At 30.5% G+C, this 27946-nt stretch overlaps 1 protein-coding gene across 1 annotated transcript in view; it reads left to right on the top strand.

The window, feature by feature from the left end:
- LOC115881366 (tyrosine-protein phosphatase 10D-like) overlaps positions 1-27946 on the top strand; it is a 149622-nt gene that overhangs the window by 99738 nt on the left and 21938 nt on the right. The window contains exons 9-17 of the mRNA XM_030898821.1: positions 6536-6711; positions 8136-8358; positions 10094-10232; positions 15233-15364; positions 15847-15945; positions 16010-16191; positions 18101-18287; positions 25672-25745; positions 27061-27083. Of these exons, the coding sequence (XP_030754681.1) occupies positions 6536-6711; positions 8136-8358; positions 10094-10232; positions 15233-15364; positions 15847-15945; positions 16010-16191; positions 18101-18287; positions 25672-25745; positions 27061-27083 (1235 nt within the window). The remainder of the gene's footprint in view (positions 1-6535; positions 6712-8135; positions 8359-10093; positions 10233-15232; positions 15365-15846; positions 15946-16009; positions 16192-18100; positions 18288-25671; positions 25746-27060; positions 27084-27946) is intronic.

Below are 27946 nucleotides of genomic sequence, written 5' to 3'. Positions count from 1 at the left end.
ACCAAAGTTCATGGCACGAATAGTCGTCGTCTCGGCGCACTCAGTGATAAGGTGTTCTGGTGTTTCACCATTTTCCCCACAGAATCTGCATTCGCCGTTGTTTCTCAGCTTTAGCCTACTGAGGTGTTCGTTGAGGAGACATTGTCCTGTTAAAAACCCCGTGACAATCCGAAGATTCTTTTTATTGATTTTTCTAGCTTACAGTCCTTTAGTCATCTCTTTACAGAACAAAATTTCAGAAAAATACAATTTAATTTTTTTACCATCTTCTCTTGTCAACAAACTAGCAAACATGATTAGAGACATATTTGTCCAGAATATATTGTGTATATTCCTCTGATACTGTTATCTAAACTGGCTACATATCTTTTATGCTTGTGACTAATCGGACGATCGTATGATACTATGTCAAGTACTATTATGTCACAGTTTTAGTTATCATACTTCTCCAAAACGGCTTGACCGATTTTGATGAAATTTTATATGTATTCAGTAGGTCTGAGAATAGGTTGTACATTCTATTTTTTATACCCCTAAGTGATAAGGGTGGATCACCCCAAATTTTTTTTTTATTATTTTTTTTTATGATGTGGCATTAAATATACATACAATCCTAAATTTTCACCCTTCTACCATCAATACATACATACCCTATTTTTTAACAGCGATATTAGTAATTCAATAATGTTCAAACCCGTGATTAAAAATTATTGTTGTCCCATAAAAAAATATTTATATGGCAATACAACGTTTGCCGGCGCAGCTAGTATTTTATATATTTTATAATATTTGTACTAGGTATACAGTGCATCATTTGATATTCTTACACTAGAGTGTAAGGGTTATTGTTGATTATACAGGGTGTTTCAAAAAACGTGTGCCATCTCTCGTGGGGAGATTTCTCACGTAAAAGTAAGATTTAGTTTTCATATCAACGTAGGTCCGATTCTGCTTTGTTTCGTAGCTATAGGGTGTTAAAGTCTTAATACTCTTTCGATTTATTATAATTTTCTTCCAAGTACTTTTAGTGATTCGAATTAAATTTTGAGGGTAAAAGTTACTATGCTACATATTTTAATGCTAAAAAAGGGTCGATAAATTAATCAGGGACGAGCATATGGGTTACCACTGGAATATTTTTCAAAAAAAAGCATGTATGCCAATGACTCTTTTTCTTTTGATATCAAAATTGTGTATGACGTTTAATGCTTATACGTCGACTTGACGAGTACGTCACCGCAAATCGCTCCGCCCACTCATTTTATTGGCTGCTTGCAAATTTGTCGAATTTTTATTGATGGGACGCGTCGTCTAATTTTTTACGAAAAACATCGAGAGAATATCGTTTCCCCTCTCACGGATACCCCGTAGCCACAGAACGGACAGACGTACTGTACAGCAATTTCAAATAAAAAAAAAATAATGGTATTTAGGATAATTACAAAAAACTAATTTTAAAAAGTTTTAACATCCTGTAACTCTAAAACTATACATTTCCATACCCTGTTTTGTTGAACTTTTTTTCATATTTTTAGTACTTAGGATCAAGGCAAATTAATAAAATTGCGTTTATCTCATCAAGGAGGCCAAAAACGACAAAATCTCAACAGAGAAACAAGAGAAAAAAAAGCTAGTCGCTAACATGAGAAAAAAAGTCAGTGGCATACATGCTTTTTTTTGAAAAATATTCCAGTGATAACCCATATGCACGTCCCTGGTGAATATGTCGACACTTTTTTAGCATTAAAATATGCCGCATTTATATATAGTAACTTTTACCCTCAAAATTTCATTCAAAAACGCTAAAAGCACTTGGAAGAAAATTATAATAAATCGAAAAAATATTAAGATTTTAACACCCTGTAGCTACGAAACAACGCAGAATCTGACCTATGTTGATATGAAAAATACATTTTATTTTTACGTGAGGAATCTCCCTACTGAAGATGGCACATGTTTTTTGAAACACCCTGTATATTTAATTATACAGGGTCCAGCAATAATGCGTCGGGTATTTATAGGTCCTATAAGTATTACAGGAAAATAGGTTTACTTATAACGTGTGTCACTAATAAGTGTGACTGGTTTAGGGTGTGATTTTTTGTCGAATAGAATACCCTTATATTATTGCATTTGTGGTTTATTTTGCATTTTTTATTAAAATCGTACAACTTTAACTAAGACTATATTATTAATTTCAGCTTTCAGATATTATCGTAAACATAGAAAGTGGTTAAGATGGTGGGGTAAGTCCATATAAAGCGGTTTATTTTTTCGAATACCTGACGATTTTTTTTAAAGTGAGATTTTTTGTTGATGTTCATGTTCTGTGTTTATTTGTCGTGATTTTTATGTGCCTTTTTGTATCTGAATTTCCATGAATTTCGTATCATGACAACCTTAATATCAATAAGAGAAGTGAGTGTTGTACTATTTCTCATTTAAGATCCTGTTAAAAATATATTTCAATATCTGCAGAAGTCACAGTCACATACAAGAGACACTACAGGTCAAAATTATCTACATTTTTCTAAAAGCTGGTTTGGATTGCTTTACATTTGACTTTGTATGTCAAATTCTAACCTTTAATGACGTCGAAATCAAAATATTTATACAATATTACTCTTTCTGTGTTGCTTACTTTACTTACAACTTTAGTCTGTTCAACGAGACTGGGAATATTTCGACAGACGACATCCGAAAAATCACAGGAAATACAATTTACGTGTGCATTAAAATGACAGATACAACTGTCACTGTCATGTATCTTCTAGTTGAACAGACTATAGTTATTTTTCTAGCTTGTAGAATGTAGAATGTAGAATGTTTAGGAGGGGAGCTAATCGCCTCGACGTTATAGATCTATTGTGTCCCTTTCTTGAGTTATAACGAGTTATATCTCATCATACAGTCTCAGGGCTTTAACAAAGGCCAGTATCTGAGACGGCTCCACAGAGGCCAGCTCTCCATCCTCGACATCAGACGTACCAAAGTTCATGGCACGAATGGTCGTCGTCTCGGCACACTCAGTGATAAGGTGTTCTGGTGTTTTCCCATTTTCCCCACAGAATCTGCATTCGCCGTTGTTTCTCAGCTTCAGCCTACTGAGGTGTTCGTTGAGGAGACAGTGTCCTGTTAGAAACCCCGTGACAATCCGAAGATTGTTTTTATTGATTTTTCCAGCTTACCGTCCTTTAGTCATCTCTTTACAGAACAAATTTTCAGAAAAATACAATTTAATTTTTTTACAATCTTCTCTTGTCAACAAACTAGCAAACATGATTAGAGAAATATTTGTCCAGAATATATTGTGTATATTCCTCTGATACTGTTATATAAACTGGCTACATATCTTTTATGCTTGTGACTAATCAGACGATCTTATGATACTATGTCAAGTACTATATGATGGCGATGGATATCGATGACATTCCCCATACCGTGCTCACAACTTTTAGTTTTGGCTCGGTATTTACAAGTGTGAAAGTAAATCGCCTAGGGATATTATTAAGTCGGAGTGAGAGAAATGCGATGAATTCCCTATCAAGTAAAGTAAAATCACGATCGCAAACCGCTTATTTTTAAAGATAACTAGATAAAATCATTAGATATGTTTCTGAGAAACTTAAGAACCACTTTAGATATTGAAACTTTTTTATTTTGAAGTTCGGATCTTTTACAAGATGTTTAAATAACAAAAAAAAATCGATAGGCTTGTTTTTTTTCCATTCAAATATTTTAAAAAACCCATCCATTCGCTTTTAGTGCATAGCAATTTTCAACAATCATGTAACTTTTTTATTTATAAAGATTTTCACATACTGTCTGCGAAGAAAATATGGCAGAAATATTAAGAAAGTTTTTGAAAAAACTACAATCAATTGTTTCTAATGGATTTCGAGATATGTATTTTTGAATTCAGAGTTAGCGCGAGATTAAATAGCGCGACCACTGTCGAACACCAACTCAATTCCACTTATTTTTAACAAAAGTGCAAGTGTTTCTAACTTGCACTTAAAAATTTACAAGCTATAGGGAAAATTACGACTCGTTAATAAATAAACAAATTAAGTATCACGAGACGTAATTAAATCGTGAAGTTGAACGCATGATGTACACCATTTCCTAGAATTTTCGGTACTGATTGGGTCGACCGCGACCAGTCAACCAGTCATCAGCGATGATTATGAGTTTTTTACGAAAAAAAAAATTGAAATATTGGAATTTTTTGAAAAAAAAAATAATATGAATTTCTTGATAAAATGGCAACATAGGTAGTAGATTAAATTTTGCATGAAATAAAATCCAGAAAAGATCCAAAATTTAAGCAAAAAATCTTTTTTTTTTAATTTTCAAAGTAAGATAACTCGGTTATTTTGGACTTGAAAAACGGTAAAGAGAAAATATGTTTCTTTTATCGAGATCTACCAACCCTGAAAATATTTGCACTATTTAAGATTCAACCCTGTATGTTTTGAAGAGTTGAAAGGAGTGAACACAGCTATCCCAAGTAGCAAAAAGAAATTCTAAAAGGATTGAATTATTTTATAACAGTCGAATAGCGTTGTCTTAAGGACTGCTTGATTTTATTAAGCGTTTGGTTTCGATCATTCTGCTTTTTAATAAAAGTTGTCATATTAAACTATTTTCTAGTGGTTTTTACAACGTATCCTATAACGCATTAAACGATAATTTCTTTTAGTATGATATAACACTTAATAAGACAATGCTATATGCTAACAAACATATTATTTTATTAGACTCTTATACCCACCATTTAAGATTTCTATAATATTCATATAACTAGTGGTCACAAGATCATATAATAGTTACTTAAACTTGTCTTATTAAAGTTGTATTACGTTGTATGATAGAATGTTTTATTGTGTTAAACTACGGACTGTATACAACACCAGTTATATAGCCTTATATGATAAAGTTGTGATTAACAAAATAAATTCGCTGTAATATCTGTATTATAGAACTGGTAATGCATAATATAACTTCATTTTAAATTAAATGGTATACCTAGTTATTTATTTTGTTATGTTGTTGTTGCAAAAGTAATATCTACGTACGAGTTTAATCAATCACAGCTATTATGAATTCTGGACAAAGTTGGAAAAAAGTTAACAAACGCAGTGGTAGTTATAAAGAGCATGTAAGAAAAAACTCCTCGAAATTACGGCAAATAATCCCGAGAATTCCCTGGGTTCCCAACAGCCAAAATATCTCGGGTTGTATGGCTTCTTCAAAACATTGTTGCCACGTTGATGTAAAAGTTTTACTGAAGTAATGTTTGTATTGTTTTATTGTTGATTTTCCAAGTCTTTAGGTTGCCACTCACTCGTCGGGCATGCATGAAATGCATTGCGTGCATGAATCCATGAAAATCTGATCATGTTTGTTAGTTTAAATACTAATCAAATGAGATTTGGCAACATTTATTTGTCAGAAATCTGAATATGTCCAAAATAGTTCTATAGTGCCTGGAAATTCTGCGTTATCATAGATATTTATCCTATACCGTTTTATTTTACAACAAAGACTTATTTAAGGGATTCGTTTATAATAAAATGGTTGCATTATAATTCGCCATGTTTAAGGCAGAATTTTTGTATGGCCTATGGCCGCCATTATATGAGGCAAAATTAAAAACATGAAAATAAATTTTAAAATTTTATTTTTGAGAACTATTTTGTGATAAGATTCCCACATACAGTAATAAAGTGTTTAATTAAATTAAAAACAAGAATTTTTGAAAATTTTATTTTATTTTATTGTTTAAATTTATACGTAAACCTTAATCGAAATTAAAGCGCTTTATTTTTTTGCCAAATACATACCTACAATCTACCAGTAAAATTTTCGGCGCAACAAAAATTGTCCCTACTTTTCAAACCCTATTAATGATTTTTTATATTACATATTTGTTGTACCTTCTGGCTCTACCCGCCATTTTCATTGTCAAGTAAAGTCTCCTTTTAACAATCCACATCCTCTAGATTCATTTTACGACACGCTTAAAATATAATTTGCTCCTAATATTCTTCGGTAAAAAATAAAATACTCTTTTACCTCGCTAAATGATCAAATGTTTTTATTGTTCTGTTTCTTAGACGTGACCACGTAATACACAATAAAACTAGTTTTATAATAGTTATATGACGCTGTGTAAGATAGTTGCATAAGAGTTGTATATCTTTTTTATAGAACTTCTATACTACTAAACGGTTGTATAAAAATAGGCCTTTTTTGGTTGTAAAGCTATCATATTCCGGTCTTATAGCACGTTATATGAATTGAGATATCCTATAAAAATTATCACATAACTGTTTATACAGCCTTTATAAAATAAAATTTGCTACTTGGGATGTATTACTTCTCAGTGCCTCCTCTTACCTCGTGATTGTTGGCTCTCTACACTAACATCTCTGTTTCTGTTGTTTTGTTCCATTGTGAATTATTTTCTCGCCAATTATTAGAATTTATTTATAATATTATATTTATTTTTATTAATAATCCCTCTTTCTAGGTGATAGTAATACAGTTATGACAAACCAGACAAAAATAGAACTAGAGGCCCTTTTCCCTGGAAGAAATTATTCTGTAACTGTTCAAGCCGTGTCGAAGGAAATGAAATCGAAAGAAGAATCTATATATGTCGTGACTAGACCCAGTGCTCCTATAATTGAAGATTTGAAACCTATGGCAAGTATTATTTGTTTTGAATTTGGTAATAAGGAGAAATGAAAGCGTTTATCCAAGTATCATATTGATGTAGAATGTTTAAGAGGAGGTTAATCACCGCGACCTTATAAATCTATTGTGTATTCCTCTTTCTTGAGTTATAACGAGTTATAACTCATCATACAGTCTCAAGGCTTTGACAAAAGTTCGTATCTGGGATTGCTCCACAGAGGCCAGCTCTCCATCTCCGACATCAGCAATACCAAAGTTTATGGCACGAACGATTGTCGTCTCGCCGCACTCAGTAATAAGGTGTTCTGGTGTTTCCTCATTTTCCCCACAGAATCTGCATTAGCCGTTGTTACTCAACTCCTACAGAGGTGTTCGTTGAGGAGATAGTGTTCTGTTAGAAACCCCGTAACAATCGGATGATTGTTCTTACTTAAATCAAGGAAAATCTTTGATTTTTCTTAGTCGTAAGTTCTCAAAAACTTTTTCGAGTATCTTAGACCGTTGAAGGATTCCCATTCCAGGTTACAGAGAGATTGAATCTTCCAGGTCATAACAACAAAAACAGAAAAATAAAAAAGTTTATTTTAAATTGTCACTGGGTTAGACTCCAGACTCAGAAGTAAGGATTATAAATAAAGTCAAGACAGTGATTTAACTTTCCAGAATCTTTGCTCTGCAGATTCATTGAAAAAAAATCTGGGTTTTTCGCCTGCTCGAAGAAAGTATTGTAGTGATTTAGTGTAATTTTATTTTGCTATAGAGTAATATATAATAATAAATGTATTGTAGCCTACCTGCAGCATACATTGAATAAATACGTGCTCTAATTATATGTTCATGTATCTTATAAGTGGGAATTCCACGGGACAAACCAATTCTGTGACTTGTTGCTGCTTTTTGTTCTTGATCTTTCATGATTCCTCTGGGACTTATTCTTTGCACGGTCGAGCGTGAAATTCCTAAAGCCTCCGATGCTCTCTATAAAACACGTGAATATTTTCAATTTAGTTAGAAAATATTAACTCGGTAGTTGTCGAATTACATCGTAAACAGCCGTCAGAGGCAAAAGGGGTTTTCCAGCATCTTTTTCGAGTTTGAAATACTGGATAACTTTTAATATGAGCCGTTGTTCGTTTTCACTATAACGGGACGGCATTTTAAACACAAATTAAATTACCAAATAACTAAGTAAACACAGAAAAACTCCCACAAAAATATCAAAAAGAACAACACTTTAGTATTTAGCAGATAGGTTTAATATAAACCGTTGGTGTTAAAATGATATTACATGAAGTCAGTCTTAAAATTAAAAATTATTACCTAATAACCTTATTACGTACTTAATAGTTTACTTTATAATTTAGAAATCATATTTTATTTTTTATTTTCAGAAAGATGTAGATATGCAACTTATATTTTGTATTATTTTCTAGGTTGATGGTTTAAATATTAGTTGGAAATCAGATGTCAATTCCAAACAGGACAAATATGAAATCGTTTGGATCAGAAACGACACCAACGATAGAGACTACATGACTATTTATAACAACAAAATAATACTTAGTAATTTGTATCCTGGAGCTGGTTATTTAGTAAAAATTTATGCCATATCCCACGAACTTAAGAGTGAGCCTCATGAGTATTTCCAACCAGTGTGTAAGTTTTTTTCTTTATTTGGCATAGTTAAATATTTACCATTGTTGTTTTTTGGCCCAGAGTTCCGGAAAAGCTCTATAACAGGTTTTTCACTTGCGTTATTTGCTCCAATCATGTTTCTAAATATACGGGCAGTTGTAGCGCATTTTTAAAAATATATTTGTTAATATACAGTATGATTCAAACATATTTTCAAATTAATGTTGTATACTTTCAAATGAAATTCTATACCGTGTGGTTTTTGAAATATATCTATTTTTAAACTAAATTACTCGCTTATTCAAATGGAACCCGCTGTATTTCTTATCATAAATTAACCGACTTTTTGTTTAATCTTTTTGTTATTAAGTAAGAATAGATATCTCTCAGATAAAAACACGAGATTTGGTATAGTATTTGACATAAATTAGGATTGATTGACGTATTCAATTGTTTTTGGTCACTTCCTGTTTCACCGGAAATGACTACAACTTTTGATTTTCAAATGGCACCCTCGAAATTTTTTTACTTTATTCGATAGAAAATGACACTCTGAATGACATATGATATGTCAACTTTTGACATTTTCGCTTAAAAAAGTCGTATTTTTAATTTCAATCTAGAGTGCCATGGCTATGTTAAAAACACTAATTTTTAATCAAGGAGCCTTGGAAAAATATATTTGATCGTCTAATGTTTTTCGTATCTTATCCGGTTAAAAGATCGTATTTTAAATCATATCTCATTTTTTTCAAATGGAACCAGGGTAGCTCATTAGCTTATTTGGAAAAAACATTTTTGTATGAATAATTTGGTACCAAACACTTGGTATTTCGAGTCAAATTGTCGTTATGAACCGCATGTTACAATTTTGTAAAAAATCATTACAATTCTTTTATCATTTACAATTCTTCAAAAAATCATTACAATTCAAATAAACCATTATGCGAAAATGTCAAAAGTTGACATATGATATGTAATTCTATTCAGAGTGTTATTTTCTATCGGATAAAGTAAAAAATACCGAGGGTGTTATTTAAAATCAAAAGATGTAATAATTTCCGGTGAAACAGGAAGTGACCAAAAACAATTGAATACGTCAATCAATCCTAATTTATGTCATATACTGACATATCAATTCTCGTTTTTTATCTGAAAAAAAAAATAAAAAAGTTATAGAGGTGGGCCACTTTTGAGACGCACCCGGTATACAATGACAAAAATATTTTTAAAATGTTCTTAGCTATTAACCGCATATTTTATTAAAAAAATTGAGTGAATATCTTAAAACAGAAATCTGATATAGACCTTTTTCAAAACACTGTGTCACTGGGTATGTTATTATTGTACGCAACATATATTGTACTGGGATATGTTGATTTAAAAATATTACCACTAATTTTTATTTACGTATTTTACAGCTTAAATCGTAATAAACAAAGTAAACCATTTCTTTCACACTTTTTCGTTTATATCCTGCACATATAATTAAACATTTATTAACTAGAAGCGAACTTTTTATTTAACTAGTTCGGGAATAGTCTAAATAAACAACTTAATTCTATTTTAAGCAAAGATTTAATAATACATTACTACCATATATAATTTTTTCAATTTATTTTTATTACGTTTAATTATATATTCGACCCGTGATAGATTGTTGGTGTGTTGAAAAGCTATTTAATAAATAAAACTTCTATGTATTTTTTTTTAATTTAAACTGTCCGCTAATTTATTTTAAATGTTATTTTTATAGTTCCAAAACCACCTAGAAATATGACCATAGAAAAAACGACGACAAACTCAGTTATTGTTCAGTGGCAAGCACCTTTGGATTCTCTTATTACTGAGTATTCGATCAGATATAAAACGGGCAGTGATAACCAGTGGGTTAGGTAAGCATTAGTATTAAGCTTTATAATTTAAATTTGTTATTTTATACCAAAATTTTATTAAAAAAAACATAGAAAATGTACGTGTAATTCCAACGGCGAGACACCCCTGGGCCCTGGCTATCAGCACACTTTTTTCCGTTTTTATCATGTTGAAGTTTCCATCATCTCCATCACTATATTGCACGGTAAAATTCAGACCACCGATTTAGGGTGACTAGGGCTATACTAAGGGCTGGCAAAGGTTAGTCTTGGGTCGAGGTTTCCGTATGTAAGAAGAGTACATTGCGTTTATAATAGTAGTGGGAACTATTGAATGAATACTATCGAAACATTCGATAGTTGCAATTCATTCGAATAATTCGATAGTTAGTAAGAAAACATTCGTTGAAAACTATTCGAATAAAAATTATCGAATAGATCCGTCATCTGCCTTGAAATATTGTATTCTAGTAATTCGGCAACAAAAACCAATCATTTATAAAATTCATTCATTTATGAAATTCATTTATTCGTCAGGATCGAATATAATAAAATATTAACTGAATTTTAGTTGTCGCCCGGCGACGCGACGTAGGTTTCTTTCCGAGAAACCCGACAGCGGTCGGTGGCAATGCTATGAAAGAAGCCGGCATCTTTGATTTTTTGCGGAGTCAGATATAGATAAGGACACATTATTTTTTTTATTAAGGTGCTAGTATTTACACAGAAAATACATTATGAAGGGCGCTGTTGCCATATTTTGGTATTAGTTGATATTATCAAAGAATATTACTGTTTGGCTTTAGTTAGTTAGGGATAGTAGGTATGTCTATATATTCTGCATTTTTTTATTAATATTCTGTTGTTACACTGCAATAATACTTGTTGTTTTGGATGTAGGAAAATTATTTTTAATGTTTTTAAGCAAAGACTGGTTTAATAAATAATAATAACAGTAATAATTTGTTATACCTATTAACAACAAAATTTAAAACAATTTAATATAAATATTTTTTTTAAGTAGTAGCAAAATATAAACAACAAATTAGATGTCAAAATTATTTATATTAGATCCTATTTAAAAATAATATAGTCTCTAAATTTTTTGTGTGTGGCAACGTTGTTTTATTAAATAATAATAATTACAGAACTAATTTGTTATATTAACAACAAATTTTAAAATCATGAAATATAAACATTTATTAATGTTCTAAGCATGCAGTGTAATGGAAGGAAAATATAAATAAAAAATTAGAAATCAAAATTATTTATATTAGGTGCTTTATATTACTATTTAAAAATTATATTTACTTTTACTGGCATTTACTTTAAAAAATAAATGAAATATTTCTTCGCAAAAACTACATGTAAGAGAATTAGCATAAACAAAATACAAACATCGTTAACTTTTTTTTTAAATTGGCACGTGTAAAACTTTCATTTTAATTTTCTCACCCCATAGTTTGAGTTCGATAACCATTTACTTAACCACATTACTTTAATATGATTATTAAGTTCAACTAATTCATATTATTAAAACATCTAAAATACAAATATGTACTTTTAAAATTAATTTAAGTTCATCTCATCTCTCTTAAAAATTGCTACTTCTCAAAATTTCCCATTAAAAAATAGACCATATACCATATAAAATTAAATAATTGAAAGATCGGACTACGGAAAACCACACAACTTTTCGGAAAAATTTTGACCACCTGCACATGCACACAATCGTCAATAAATAAAATTAAAAAATAACTACTATTTTAGTATTTTAACTATTTTAGTAAACGCAAAAATAGCACAGTATTTATACGGTGAAGTTATAAAAATTTGGAAGAACTAATAATGCACTGACGCATACAAAAATCAAACGAATACTAAATTTCATTTATCAAAAGCATTCGATAGTCGTGGCTCAACGATAACCATTTAGTCGCACGGCGAGGTTGTCACATATGCTTTAGTATACAAATGAATGAATGATTTTATTCGAATAAAACCATTCGATAGTTGAAATCATTCATTCATTAACCATTCGATAGTCTAATTCATTCGATAGTTCCCATCGCTAGTTTATAATATACTGAACAAAGAAAGAACAGTAAACACGTTGCCAAACGTATGAAATAAACCTAGAAACTGTACACATTGCTAAGAGTCGAGGAAAGGAATATAGCAGATTCGTCGCGGTCGACCGGTCAATCAGTACCTCAGTACTAAAATTCTAGGGAAGGGTGTACATCATGCCTTCAGCTTCACGATTTAATTATGTCTCGTGATACTGTAACAGCCTTTTTTCCTAGAAAGCTATTACTAACGCCGAGTAGTCGGTCTTTTGCTTCTCGGGCGCCACCCTCAAAATTTATAGTGTTTGAGAGACCACCACTGCCAGTACGGGTAGCTTTTCTACAGTGGAGAATCCAGGGAAATGGGGTAAAAGCCAGTTAAAGTCGAATATATTCCATAACGAGGTTTATTTAAATAAATTAAATATGAATCCAATATCTTCAAGTTCAAAGTACTCAAATTCAAATATAAAAAGCAATATTAAAACATGAAATATCGCAAAATCGAACAAAAATAAATTAAATCAGATCATCCAGTTATAGGTCAAATACCAAAAAAAATTAAATCAGTTAATTACAATAGCAAATAATTAAGTTCACAGTATCTAAATTCAAACCTGTAAAGAAATATTATAACAGAAAATATAGCAACAACAATCAAAAATAAATTATATCAATACATACAGAAATAGGTCAGATACCGCAGAAAAGAAAAATTAAATCAATTAACTACGATAACAATATAACTAAGTTCACAGTCCCTAAATTCAAATATGTGAAGAAAATTATTATAATATCCAATAAACTACAATCTTTAATTAAATTCAAATACGTAAGAAATATTATAATGGTAAAATAAAATAGAAACTTTAATTAAATTCTCATCTGTAAAGAAATTTTATACCATAAATATAAAATAGAAACTTTACTGTGCTGAAACTAAAATTTGCGATTACTAGAATTCTGATGGGGTATCTGGCGGTTAAAAAAAATAAAGAATGCGATTACCTTTTTTTCGGAAGAAAATTGGCTTCGGAACAAAACGAATCGGTCTGGTTGTCTGAAGAAAATCGGCGTCGGATCAAAACGAATCGGTATGGTTGCGGAATCGCCTACAGCAGCCCGGAATTCGGTCACACTAATTATTTACGGTCCGGTATTAAAAAAAAGAAACTTAAACGCTGGGTTTTTAACTATTTATACTCAGAAATCAGAAATACGGTTTATACTTATTTAAAATCAAATCTCTAGGACCACGATTTATACTTAATCACTACCAAAAACGGAGATACGGTACTTTTACTTATTTAAACTCAAAAATTCAGTTTTTTACAGCATCACTGATAAAAAATAACGGATCAGAATGGCTTAAACTCACGAGGTTTACTTACTAAAGTTCACCGGCGCGGCACTCAGTCTCGGCAGGAAGACCCCTGTTTTCGCGTTCCCCGTCCCTTAAATAATCTTTCCCGTCGGGAACCACGAACCACGTTCGGCTACCATCGTTCTACGACCCATCAAAATTCCTTACAGTACAAAAAAACGGTTTTACTCGTCGAATCTACAAAAACCATCTGCTGTTTGTACCAAAAAAAAACTTCAACGTATCCATGCAAATCGACGAAATATTTAACACAATAATTTTATCACCAAATAATTTTTAGCGTTAAAAATATTTCCGGTTTTAGACTATCATAACCGTTCTAAAAATAAAAATAAACCATACTAAGCCTATCTAAGAATTATTTGTTACCATAATGCTTCCAAACAAATGAACATATCAAATTCTACTTATATACAGTATGGTTCATAAATCCACAAACGCTATCCGTTCTGGTGATCAAAAAAAACAAATATTTAAATATTTTACAATCAGAATATTAACGGAAAAAAAATAAAAAAGTTATATCCCAAGGCAGCTTCGAACCCTCGGTGTACCAGCGAAATACTTTCGCGACGAGCTATCCTTCCGTGGTCGACTTATGTTCACGCCTAGCATTTAACAGATCAAACAAAAAAATATACGGACTTCATTACAATACTTTATTTGTTTGTTTACGAATTGTAATTTTCCCTATAGCTTGTAAAATTTTAAGTACAAGCTAGAAACACTTGCATTTTTGGTAAAAATAAGTTGAATTGAGTAGGTGTTCGACAGTGGTCGCGCTATTAGAACCCTGAATTCAAAAATCGATATCTCGAAATCCATTAGAAATAATTGATTGTAGTTTTTTTCCAAAACTTTCTTAATATTTGTGCTATATTTTCTTCGCAAACAGTAGGGTATGTGAAAATCTTTTTAAATAAAATAGTTACATGACAGCTTTAATTCTACAGCTGGAAATTTGCTACGTACTAAAAGTAAATGGATGTTTTTTTTAAATTTTTGAATGAAAAAAAAACAAACTCCTATCGAATTTTTCTTAATTTAAACATCTTGTAAAATATCCGAACTTTAAAATAAAAAACAGAGTTTTTAACTTATCGCGATTGCTGACGTTTTCTCGTTATAAAAAAAAATGGATACTCTAACGATATCCTTATAACTCTATATTTTAGATGTTCAGAAACGTATCTAATGATTTTATCTTTTCGAAAAAAAGTCTTTTAAAAATAAGCGGTTTGCGATCGTGATTTTACTTTACTTGATAGGGAATGGCGTACCGGAGAAATGTGGCAACGCCGCAACAGCACACCGTCGTATTTCTCTCACTCCGACTTAATAAGATCCCTGTGCAATTTACTTCCACACATGTAAATACCGACCCAAAAGTAACAGTTGTCAGCACGGTGTACTTGTGAAGTACTGTATTTTGATTAATACGAATTTTGTATAATCTAATTCACCAAAAAAGAGGATTGCCACGGTATTTTCTAACGAATTGATAAATAAACGTATAGGGGTGATAAATTTATTCAAAATGTATTAAATTAGGAATTGTTATGTTACAGATTGCCAGCTGTTCAAAATACTGAAGCAGAAGTAACGGACATGACTCCAGGAGAGAGGTACACCATTCAAGTTAACACTGTCAGCTATGGCTTAGAAAGTAATGAACCACAACAATTAAATCACACAGTAAGGTAAGCCAATAATAAGAAAAGGTGTAGAATTACTTCCATATATTGCACAGATTCATGCCACAGAATGATTTAATTCCTTTTAGTCATATATATTTTTATAAAAACATATATTTGTAGTAACAAATATTTTTATAATTATACAATTATACACTGTCGTCGGCAACGCCTGGCTTTGGTGTCGATTTTCCTGTGTACAGAGTACAGTCAATGTGATCAGTACAATAAATGTACTGAACAAAGAGAGAAGAACAAGTAGTTTCACAAGCGCATGAAATAAAGCGCCTGATTAAGTAGTTATGTAATAAACACTTAGCGATTTACTTCTAGACATGTAAATACGGATCCAAGACTCTCTGTTGCCGACAGGGTATAAAAAGGAAACACCTGTTTATATATTTTTTTCTTTAAGATGTTTGATAAATAATAAAAAAATATTAGAATTTTAAAAGTTCTCAATGCAAATGCGGAAATTTTAATTTCAGACCAAATCCAGTGTCAAATATTGCTCCACTAGTCGACTCCAATAATGTTACGTTAGAATGGCCTCGCCCCGAAGGAAGAGTAGAAACTTACATTGTAAGGTAAAGAATTCTTTAAAAAACCTGATGTTACTCAGATTTCTTATTGAAAACGAAATATTTACAGATGGTGGGAGGCTACTACACCTTCTCAGGTTAACAAGAGCACAGTAAGTCAAAATCAAAATGGTACAGGCTTGGTTAGGTTACTGGTTGGGGATCTGATGCCAGGGGAAGAGTATGTTTTTGACATACAGGCAATATCCAACGACCTGGAAAGCGATGTTACCGTTTTAAGGACGAGAACTAGTAAGTATAGGTTTAGTATTGGTTTTATTTTGAAGTAGCTTAACAATTGATTTGGAAAATCGACGTCACAGTGTCCTTCAAATGGCAACTAGTGAATTTATGGATGGAAAATACCATGTTCGGCGCAGTATCCTCTAAATAGATAATAATCAGTGTATTTTTTTTTCAGACCAATCTGTGAATACTATTTTACTATTTATTATTAAAATTTAGCATAGAAAATTAATATTTTAATGGGAAAATGTTAAAAATCTTTCTTGAAAATAGGTTGTATTTTTAAACCTTTTTATAATTTTTCTAAAACAAATATTTTGACAATTTTTTTTTTTTCTAATTATTTTTATACTGTGTGCGTCTCAAAATTGGCTCACCCCTATAACTTTTATTTTTTCAGATAAAAACCTTGAGATTTGAGTAGATTGGTATATATTTGTAAAATTAGGATTCATTGACTCAGTCAGTTGTTTTTGGTCACTTCCTGTTTCACCGAATGATTAAAACTTTTCATTTTAAATGACACTCTCGAGTATTTTTTCACTTTATTCCATAGAAAATGATATCCTGAATAGAATATTATTATATCATATGTTAACTTTTGACATTTTCACATATGGTTTATTTGAAATTGTAACTTGTGATTTATAACGACAATTTAACTCAAATACCAAGTGTGTGGTACCAAATTATTTGTAAACAAATGTTTTTTTTTTTTTTTTTTTTTTTTATTTTCCGTTTTACTGAACTTTATTGAAAATACGATTTGGACGTTTTTTATTATTGGAATAAGTTTTAAGAAAACCTTGATTAAAAATTAGTGTTTTAAAACAGCAATGGCACTCTATATTGAAATTTAAAATATGATTTTTTAAAGCAAAATATTAAAAGTTGACATATGTTATGTCATTCTCTAGAGTGTCATTTTCTATCAGATAAAATAAAAACAATACCGAGGTGTCATTTAAAAATCAAAAGTTTGTAGTAATTTCCGGTGGAGTGTGAACAGGAAGTGACCAGAATAGAAACAATTGAATACGTCAATCGCTCTAATATATGTCATATCAACTAAACATACCACATATCGTTTTTTTTTTCTCTTTAAAAAAAATAAAATTGAGCTCCAGACACAATACAATATTAGAAAGTTTGCATGTACATTTTGTTTCAAAACAAGTGCTACACGTGTTTAAAACACCGTTACCCCTTTCAAATGTTTGTTTCAAACGTTTTGGATACAAACGTCATTCGTTTCAAACTCATTTTTAAACAGGTTTGGTGTGTAGGAGGTTTTTTTTCGTAAAAACAAAAACTTTTTCTTTAACTATTTAATAAAATAAACTCTCAAAGGAAATAAAAAAAATAAAATGATAAATTAACTTCAATCTAGATAATGTTGTCTGTCAGTCTAGAAAACAAATCGTTCAACTCATTTATATTATAAAAAGGGACTATGAAATCCCTGATAACAAAGACAGACAAAACATGAATTTAATCATTTTAAACTTATTATTTTGTGATACAACTCGGAGGAGTACCATTAAGTTCTCTAAAAATCGAAATAAGTTTTCACGCCTTTTCTTCCCCCAATCTTCTTAATTTTGAATGCCATCTACGTATGTAGTTAAAAATACATCTTTAAAATATATTTAATTTTTTTTTTTTTTTTTTTTTTTTATTTTAAAAAATATAAGGAAATCAAGCTAAAATTTAATTCCTTTTTCTTTGGAGAAATATACCACAATTTGGCAACACGGTGTATCATATAAATAACAGAACAGATCATAAAATATACATTTTTTTTTTTTTTTTTTTTTATTTTTTTTAAGTTATTCTTTTGTTTGTGTTGTATTACTCTCCTAAACTACTAGTTTGTTTTTCTTTGTTATTTAATTTACCTCTCAGCACAATCCAGAGTCATTGGTAGTGAACAATCACCAGTCTACGGATTCTATAAGTTTAAGATATACTCCCACGCCACAAACTTCTTCAAAATTCGACTTATACAGGTTTTCTTTATCTGAGACTAATATTCCCGATCAGGAAAAAGCAGCCAATGATTCAGAGAGATTAGTAACGTTTACTGGTTTAATCCCAGGCAGGTAAGTGAAATATTATACTCCCTCGTCCTAAATTAGTTGTCACATTTGTATACTTCTAGTTGGAATAGAGATACATAATATTTTTATTTTATATCTATACAGACGTCAATAAAATAGTGTAAAAATGTCTATATAGTACAATTCTTTTTAAAAGGTTTCCTCAATATACTAATGAAACCTAGTTAGGAAAATTGAAGTAATTTTTTAATGAAAAATAAGTTGGCGTTAGCAGATTAATAAATTGATTTAGTCTTTGGTTAACAACATTTTTAATGATTGTCAAGTTGACGTTAAAGTTAGGTTATTAGGTGGTTGTCATAAATCATAAATAGAAACATAGATTATTGAAATTATTTAAAAGAATAAAAGGTATTTTACAACAGATTCGAAGAGATTTTACTTAAAGGTATTTTATAAACTTTCTCAGTGAGAATATTAACTCCCCTGTTCTTATATTTCAGTTAAAAGGGACATGGGAACTATAGGAAGTAGATTTTTTGTTTTCATGTTTTGACGATATCTGAGAGTTCCTAGAATTATCAACATTATTGAATAATTATAGCTGTTTAATAAGTGAAATTAATAGAGACTTGGAAATAGGATGATTCGTTTCATGTTATAGTTTATAGATTACCTCACATTTCTTTTAATTTGTTGTTTTATTTCAGTACAGTTAATCACAAATTGAATTGATGTGTGCGAAAACAGCTATATATTTTCAAACATCTTATTTAAATAGTTCTTTTATATACTGTTAAACTGTTTCAACTTCTACAAAGTCTTTATAGCAAAAGTTATAAGGTAATAAATTTTGTAGATATAATTTACTTAAAGAAATTTATATAAAGTTTGTTTAATCTCTGAGGGGAAAAAGACATACTCAAAAACTCATTAGAATATACTTTATTAAAAATAACAACATACAAAGACATCCATGCAAACTGTAATAATCAGAACATTATCCACATACCTTTATTAAATATGTGTCTATTAATAATGTTCATTATAAAAAAAATTAAAATTTTAAATATTAACTTATTTTAAATTGCCAGAAACACATCAGAATATGTCACAACCACAACTATAGGTTTGGAATCAATACTAAATTTTATACCTAGTAAGTAATATGTCAACTAACAAATTATGGGATAAAAAGAATTATTAATATAGGGTGTACTATACAATGTCCTGCTTATTTGTAGAATTACTTTCCTTTCAAATGCGAGGAATACCAGTGGAAATAAAAACATAATTTTGGTTTGGTTTGGTGTTTGATATTCTAACTACGTCTATTACAAACCTTAAGTGCTTTTGGTGAGTATGTATTTTTATTATTCTTTGTGCATCCTGTAGAAGTAAAAAATATATTTCAAGTATATAAAACAATGCAATAATAGATATCAAACAGATTCATAAAACTACTTACAATTGTACATATTATATATTTCAAGTGTTATTTGAACTTTGGTCCCATTACCAACATTACCTTATTTAAGTCTTCTCTACTAACTCAACTTTTAAACCTGTTTTAAACCTTCTTTATAGTATTTAAAATTGATTTACAACAATCTGTAATGCCCCTGCTGTTTCCTGAAATATAAGTTTTAATCTATTTATTATCATATACATATTACAAACCTGAAAATTACTGATACGAGGAACTTCTCAAAATAATTAGAGACTTTTTACAAACCTCTAGACTAACTTATTTTCACGAATTTGTGGACGAGTCAACGTTTTCTAATACGTTTTTTAAGCGTTTTACACTTTTGAATATCTTCCAGCCTATTCCTCAGTTCTTGATCTGTTCACGGGCTGCACAAAGAGTATAAAATCAAGTAGAAATTGTGAATAAAATCTCAAAATAATGAAAATATTTAGAAAAAGGGACCGTAAACGTCGATGTCTGTCAATGTCAGCCAAGTGTCAGAGTTCAATTGGTTTTACCACAGATTATCAATTTGAACCTTAGATTTGAACGATTTGAACTACGGTCGATTTCAGTCTAGAGATTTTCGTTTTTAAAACCCTCCCATACTGAAGTCCGTCATATTGGGAAGTTTTAAATGAATACAAACATACACCTATGTGGCGGATTCGTCTCTCAAAAATCCTTTATAATTATTTCGCCACTGCACTGCAAGAAAGTCTACAAAATAAAATAGTTATTTTTTGTAAAACACTGGCGTTAAAACTAAACGGACACTGCTTGTCAGAGTTATGTTTACAGTCATACAAAATTTGCTTAACAAAGAAAAAATGCTTATCGTTTCGGAAAATTTATCTCTTTCCGTCGTCGGAAACAAAAAATACAAAGAAAGAAGAAAAAACTATTTAAAATATTCAATTGTTTTTTTTTTTTTTTTGTTTTTTTTTTAAAAGTAGATACGTCTACAAGCATAGATAAAAGACTTATACTATTAAATAGATAGGCAACTTATAATACATTTAAATTTTATTATACAAGGGGGCCTCTGGTAGACGGAGGAAGAAATACTAATGGAAGAGAGAGTTGCGGGGAAGGTGGGTTGTTTTAGTTAATTTAAAATAAATTTAGACATACATGCAGAACACTTTTTGTGCTTTTAATTAGATCGATCATATTATAAACGATAAATCAACTGAATTAAAAGCATACAAAGTGTTCTTATATGTCAGATATTAATTAAAAAATATATTAAAATACTAGAAATAGCATATATTAAGTTGTTACAGTTATAATTATTTAATCTTTGGCGGTTTTCAGCAAATAGCAGGCAGTTTTACATAATTTTCCTCCCTTTGAAGTGAATTGGAAACAGCTAGGTATATAATTTTGGTGTAGGCAAGATTCCCAGTTTATTTCCGTTTGGGACCTGAAATAATAAAAACAAATTAAATCAGATGTAATCATCTGCTGATCATGCTAATATAAAACGCGTCGCTAATTTCATAATGCATTAAAAAAATTAAATATGCCAATAAAGCTCTGCAAGTAGCATTTATTAGCAGTAGGTACTAATTTAAAAATCTATAACTGTAAGTAGATATGTTTAATTTACTTACCATTGTATCCTTCGGAAACCAGATGTACAACAATTAAACTCCATGATAAAAATAATTAAAAGTTATTATAAAACACAAATTGTCCACCATTTTTTAAAACATTGTCCTAAAACAGAATACTGGCAAAAAATCGGAAGGAATTTAATTTTACAATAATTCGACAAATCAAAGCGAAAAGAATTAAACCGTGATCACAACAAAGCGTCTCTGGTGACGGTTAAAATCAAAATTTTGGTATTGTCAGATATTGACATTTGCATTGTTAATATTGACAGTTTTAATATTTTGCGCCTCTGCATCTTGGAGGAAAAACTATTTTTAATGAACTGTCATTTCCATTTAAGTTTCCCAGCCATGGTCTACAAGAAACCGTTGACGTTCTGTTAAAATGACATTATATCAAGTTAAACTTCAAAATTATTACTACCTGATAACAATTACTTAATAAGGTAAAACCAAAAAACCAAACTTTCTGTATGATTATTTTTAAATTTTACGTATGTTATGTTTATTTATGTTATGTTCTTTAAAATCAAAGAAGCGATTACCATACATTACTGACATCTACAGAAAATAATAATAGAATAGTTGAATTTAAATATTTTAAATAGTTTTTCTTCTTTCTTTATTTTTTGCCCGACAACGGAAGGAAAACTTTCCAAGGAAACGTTAAGCATTTTTTCTGTTTAGGCAAATTTGTATAACTGTAAACCTTAACTTCTGACAAGCAGTGTCCGTTTAGGTTTAATGCCAGAAGTGTTTACAAAAAATAACTATTTTATTTTGTAGATTTTCTTGCAGTGCAGTGGCGAAATACCCATAAAGGTTTTTTGGAGAAAATAGTGTATCTAACTTCAGTTAGATTTATTCTACAGATAAAAACAAAACAAAGAGTTTCTATAGACATATGCCGTTAAAATGCTTCCAGAAGAAGTTACAGCCCTCGAAAGCTTAAATAAAAATAATATATTTTGTTTATTTTAAGATCATTTAAAGATTTTGAAATTTGGTACTCTTACACATTACATTTTAATGCCAAAGCGAATGGCGATCGTGTAAAATTTCAGTAAAGTGTAAAAAACAGCCCTGAAAGGGTACTTTCCATTACGGTAGAAGGTACTGGTGGTGGTACTAACTTTTTATCCTTAATATAGTCCGTCTAGAAAGTATCCGGAATTTTATATTTTTCCTAATTTTTAATGTATTTTTTTTCAAACTTACTCTAAACAGTAATCCATCACGTAGGTTGTGCCGATAGTAGGTTATGACCAAAATCGCATGGCAACACCATCTATCAAATATTGTTGATTGTAAACCAGCTTAAGATTTGAGAAATAATGCTCATAAAGTAAAAAAAAAGTAATATAAAAAAAAGAGAAATAGTGTATAGAAAAGGTGTTCGAAACGTTAAAAATTAGTGCAATTGACTGAACTAGGAAAAAGTGCAGTATGTGAGACAATAAAGAGGATAAAATGGCACAGTTATGAAGCATATACCAGTTTCAGACCGTGTAAGATTCGCAAAAACAATTTAAACGCTTTAGTGGCATTAGGACTACAGAATCCGCGCCTAGGATTTCGCAAATTGGCTAACAGACTTGGAAGTCAGCGAAAATTAAAAGTTAGTCCAGAAACCATCCGCATGTCACTGAAAGGCTACATAAGGGTATCAAGAGCAAAAAAAAAAATGCAATAACACCTCTACATAGGCAGCGAAGAATGGATTTTTGTCAGCGTTTTCAAGAAGATAATTTTAATAATGTTTTTGTTTCTGACGAAGTTGTTTCCAGCTTGGTGGAAACCACCTAAAAATCCTATCAAAAGAAAATATTTACTGTTCAAGTTTCAAAATCTCCCACTAAAATAATGGTTTGGGGAGCAATATCTTAGCATGGTGCTACATCTCTGTATATAGTTGATGGATCTGTTATTAGTGCAAAATATTGTGATATTTTAAATGGTTTTCTTCTTGAAGCAGCTCATGTTTTATATCCAGAGGGGTGGCGTTTTCAGCAAGATAATGCAAGATGCCATACGTCTGCCTATCACCATTTGGTGTCTGCAAGAAACCATTTGGCAACAATTTCATAACCAGCAGCTTCACCAGACTTTGGTCCCATTGAAAACATATGCGGACTAATGGAGATTGAAGTGGAACGAGCAGCTCTGCGAAATAAACAAGATTTGATTCGCTCAGTTTTAACGTTTAGTTAAGTGTTTGGAGTTGAATGGAGGTTGTATAAGTAGAAATAAAATTAATAATTTGTTATAATTTTTTTAACTCAAAGTCCTCAAAATATATATCGATAATTGTAATTTTACTTTCTTTTTTCCGGATACTTTCTAGACGGACTATAGATACAATAATTTCAACAATTTTTTTTTTTTTTATCCAAATATCGACGTTTGGTTTTGTTAATTATTTCAAATTATTTGGAAAAACTTAAATAAACATGAAAATTTTACACCCTATATCTCCTTACAACCTTGAATTATTTTAAAGGCGTACATTTTTAGTAATTTGCTTATTTTATCTGCAGAATATGTTCGAACCACCCTGTTATAAGGGTGGCACACCTTATGCGCCTCAGTTGATTATACGAAAACGGAAAGATGTAGAAACAAATATTTTATGGGTGTTATATCTGACAAACACCTCCAGATGTACACCTTAATTAAAATCAAATTAAAAATATACAGGATGTATCAGAACTAAGATCCACACAAAGTTATATTTTTCTTATGGAACACCCAATTTTTATTTCGTATTTGGGTCCGTGGACACAAAATAGTAATACATTTATTATAAGGCTAAAATATGTTTACAAGCTTTGGTTTTGAGATATTTAAATAAAATAAAAAAAAAAAAAAGATTGTCAACATATTGTACAAATACTTTCAAATTAATTCTTCTGCTGACTTTTAAGTCGAAGGAAATAAACTTTACTGAAAAATTTAAAAAAAAAAAATAATTTTGCTTTATACAGGGGGTATCAAAATTGCTGGTACAATCAATCAACCGGAGCGAATGAGGTGCGCCACCACTGTATATGCCATTATGATCGAAAAAACAGCCAGCGATGGCTATGAAATGAAGATCGACGGCTTATTTACCATATAAGTTACATACAAAATGACAGCGATCTTCATTTCCATTTTTTTTTTTTTAAAATATTACATTTTTCTCGGTCATACATTATTAATCAAACAATAAAATTACATTCAAAATAAGATTAATAAATCATTTATTTATATTTTTTAATTATATCACTGATGTTTAGTGCTAACTATAGCAAATTCCAAAAAATAAAAGGTATTTAAGATAATTACAAAATTTTGCTAACAAGAGAAAAAGTCAATTGGCGCACATGTTTTTTAGATAAATATTCTAGTGATAGCCATATGCACAGTGATGCAATTTTAGCAGTAAAATATGATGCACTTATAGTAACTTTATATCTCAAAATTTCATTCAAACCGCTAAAAGCACTTGGAAGAAAATTATAATAAATCCTTAAAAAATAAGATCTTGACACTCTGTAGCTATGAAATAAAGCAGACTGTTTTAAATTAGATTTGTTGATACAAAATGAGTCTAGATTTTTACATGAGGAATCTCCCTACGAGGGATGGCACATTTTTTGAAACACCCTATATCAAATTTTGGAATACTAAATTTACATAAAAATGGACTATCACTTTTCCAAGGCTTTTGCATATCTATTAGTTTTCATGGTGTTCCATAAGAACAAAATATAACTTTAGTATGGATCTTAGTTCTAGAAACACCCTGTATATTTCAAAATAATTTTAAAATTGTGCACATTACCTCCCACATATACCCAGCAAAGATTTTGTTTCTACATCTTTCTGTTTTCGTTAAATCAACCAAGGCGAATGAGCCAAGGCACCCTGTATAGAATCAGCATTACTTTTTTATTTTTTTTTTGCAAAGTCGTAAAACGCTATTTGCAATAGAATTAAAACAGTAATTTTGAATCAATAAGTAATTTCTCATATAATAAACTATTAAAAAAAATATTATTACATTATTATTAGACATTTTAAGTTATTTATAGAGTTTACTAATATGTTTTTTTCTCTGTTTATTAAGCACACAACGAGAGAGTAATAAAATATTTCTGATGGAAATCATCTGTCTCTAATAAATAAGTGTTTGTTTATACATTTAAGGAAAGGTGAATATGGTGTATTTTCATTGAGTCACATAAATTAAAATGAGACATTTATTTTTATTATTATATATAATTTCAAATTCCATTACAAAGGGGATTTTCAACATGGTGTAAAATGTGTTATTTGTTTTTGTATATTCTAGATTGTACAATATTACCGTTTGGACTGTGTCTCAAGGAGTAACTAGTCAACCGTTGCAAAGACAGGATAGATTGTGTAAGTACGCCATATAATAGTTAAACATATTTGTCAATTAGATAGAGTTTTATTAATTTATGAGGAGTATACCGGATGCGTCCAGAACGAACACCACTTCACATTTTTATATAAAAAACAAGATTTTAGGATAATAGCATAAATTAGGATTGATTGACGTATTCAATTGTTTTTGGTCTCTTTCACCGGAAATGGCTGCAACTTTTGATTTTTAAATGAAGCACCCTCGGTATTTTTTTTACTTTATTCGATGAAAATGACACTCTGAATAGTATTTATATCATGTCAACTTTGACATTCTCGCTTTAAAAAATCGTATTTTAAATTTCAATCTAGAGTGCCATGAGTTTGTTTTAACAATTTTTGAAGATTCTAACTTTGACAATAGATATGGACAAGAGAAAATTATTTATGTTCTTGTTTGGCGGTTGTTCTTGGCAACCGCTATAGCAGCGCCCTACAACGTATGCGTTCCATAACAATTATAAGTTTTGGCGGCAAATCGAGCATTCCAATCTAAGCTTGTTCCCTTTATCTATCCTTTAAAGAGTAAACTAAAAGATTAGAGGTAATTTTGACATTTGACACTACCAGGGGGAAAGAGCAGGTTTAAAAATACTCAAAAACGCCTCTCTTAATTAATGGGCGCCCCATTCTGAACTCATAAGTCATCGTTACATACATACACCCCTGTATAATTCCATTTCATTTACTATAAGTATCATTGACATTTTATTGATCCCACTAAATCGATATACATACCAGCCTCTGCCATTAAGCGCGACGTGCTTTTCCCTTTTTGAAAGAATGAAGAGGAAAAATAATGGACAACGCGGCGGCATTTCCGGCTGCCGAGAAGCGCCCCCTACCACCCTAATTATAGCGATTAAACGGTAATGGCCAATAATCGGATCTTTCGCGAAAATCCGCGCTCTACGCCCATGTGTCAGCACTTGGGACGTGAATGTTGCCATTCCTACCAGACCGAGGTAGAAAACAGTTTAGATAATATAAAAGTACCGGACAAGGCTGGAAATTGGGAAACAATAACTGGTAGAACGAACTGAATTTACATCATGTGCATTGAGAAAGAAAAAAATATGGATGTTATTAAATATACTAATTTTGTTAGGGACCCTTGGAAAATAGATTTGATGGTCAATGTTTTTCCCTGTCTTTTCGTGGTCAGTTAAAGATGCCCAAATTGTATTTTTTTAATCGCCTCTCAGTTTTTCAAATGGAACGAGGTGGCTCATTACCATATTAAAAAAGCATTTTTTACTAAAATTTAATTTTCCCACACTTGGTATTTCAGGTCAAATTATCGTTGAACCGCATGTTACAATTTTAAATGAAACCATATTAGAAATGTCAAAGTTGACATATTAGCACATGCGATCATTCTATTCAGCGTGTCATTTTCCTATCGATTAAACGAGGGTGTCATTTAAAAATCAAAAGTTGTAGTCATTTCGGTGAAACAGGAAGTGACAGAAAACAACTGAATGTGTCAATCAATCCCGATTTAAGTCATGTACACTTATTAGCACTAACATACCAAATCTCGATTTTTTATTTGAAAATAAAAAAATTCATAGAAGTGAACCTCTTTTTAAGGCACACCAGGTATATATTATCAGTTAAAAGATGCAAAATCGTATTTTCAATCCTTAATAGTTTGTTTCAAATGGAACAGGGGTGAGAGCTCAGGTATGTTTGGAAAAAAATGAATCATTCCAATTGTAAAATGGTATTATTCAGACCAAAATCATTCATTCCACTTCTAATATATAAAGCATGTCACAACCTCGCCATTGCGATAAAATATAATTGATAAATGAAATGTTGCGTAATTCATTTTGATTTTTTATTGGCACCCTCGGTACATTATTGGATTCTTCAAATTTTATAATTTCGCCTTGTAAATACTGTGCTATTTTGCGTTTATTAAAATATTTAAAATACTAAAATAGTAGGTTTTTAAATTGACGATTGTGTGCGAATTGGTCAAAATTTTTTTCAAAAATTTGTGATTTTTTTTTTTTTCTTTCAGTTATTTACTTTTAGAATTAGTTGAACTTATGTAATAATCATATTTAAGTAATGTAGTTATCGAACTCAAATTTTGAGATTGAAGATTAAATTGAAAGTTTTACACATCCCAATTTAAAAAGAAGTTAACAGCAATACGTAACCCCATA

This window comes from Sitophilus oryzae, unplaced genomic scaffold (genome assembly GCF_002938485.1).
Source record: "Sitophilus oryzae breed Bouriz unplaced genomic scaffold, Soryzae_2.0 scaffold_1110_pilon_pilon, whole genome shotgun sequence".
Taxonomy (NCBI): domain Eukaryota; kingdom Metazoa; phylum Arthropoda; class Insecta; order Coleoptera; family Curculionidae; genus Sitophilus; species Sitophilus oryzae.
Note: the sequence above shows the minus strand (reverse complement) of the source record. Positions and strands in the feature narration are given on the sequence as shown.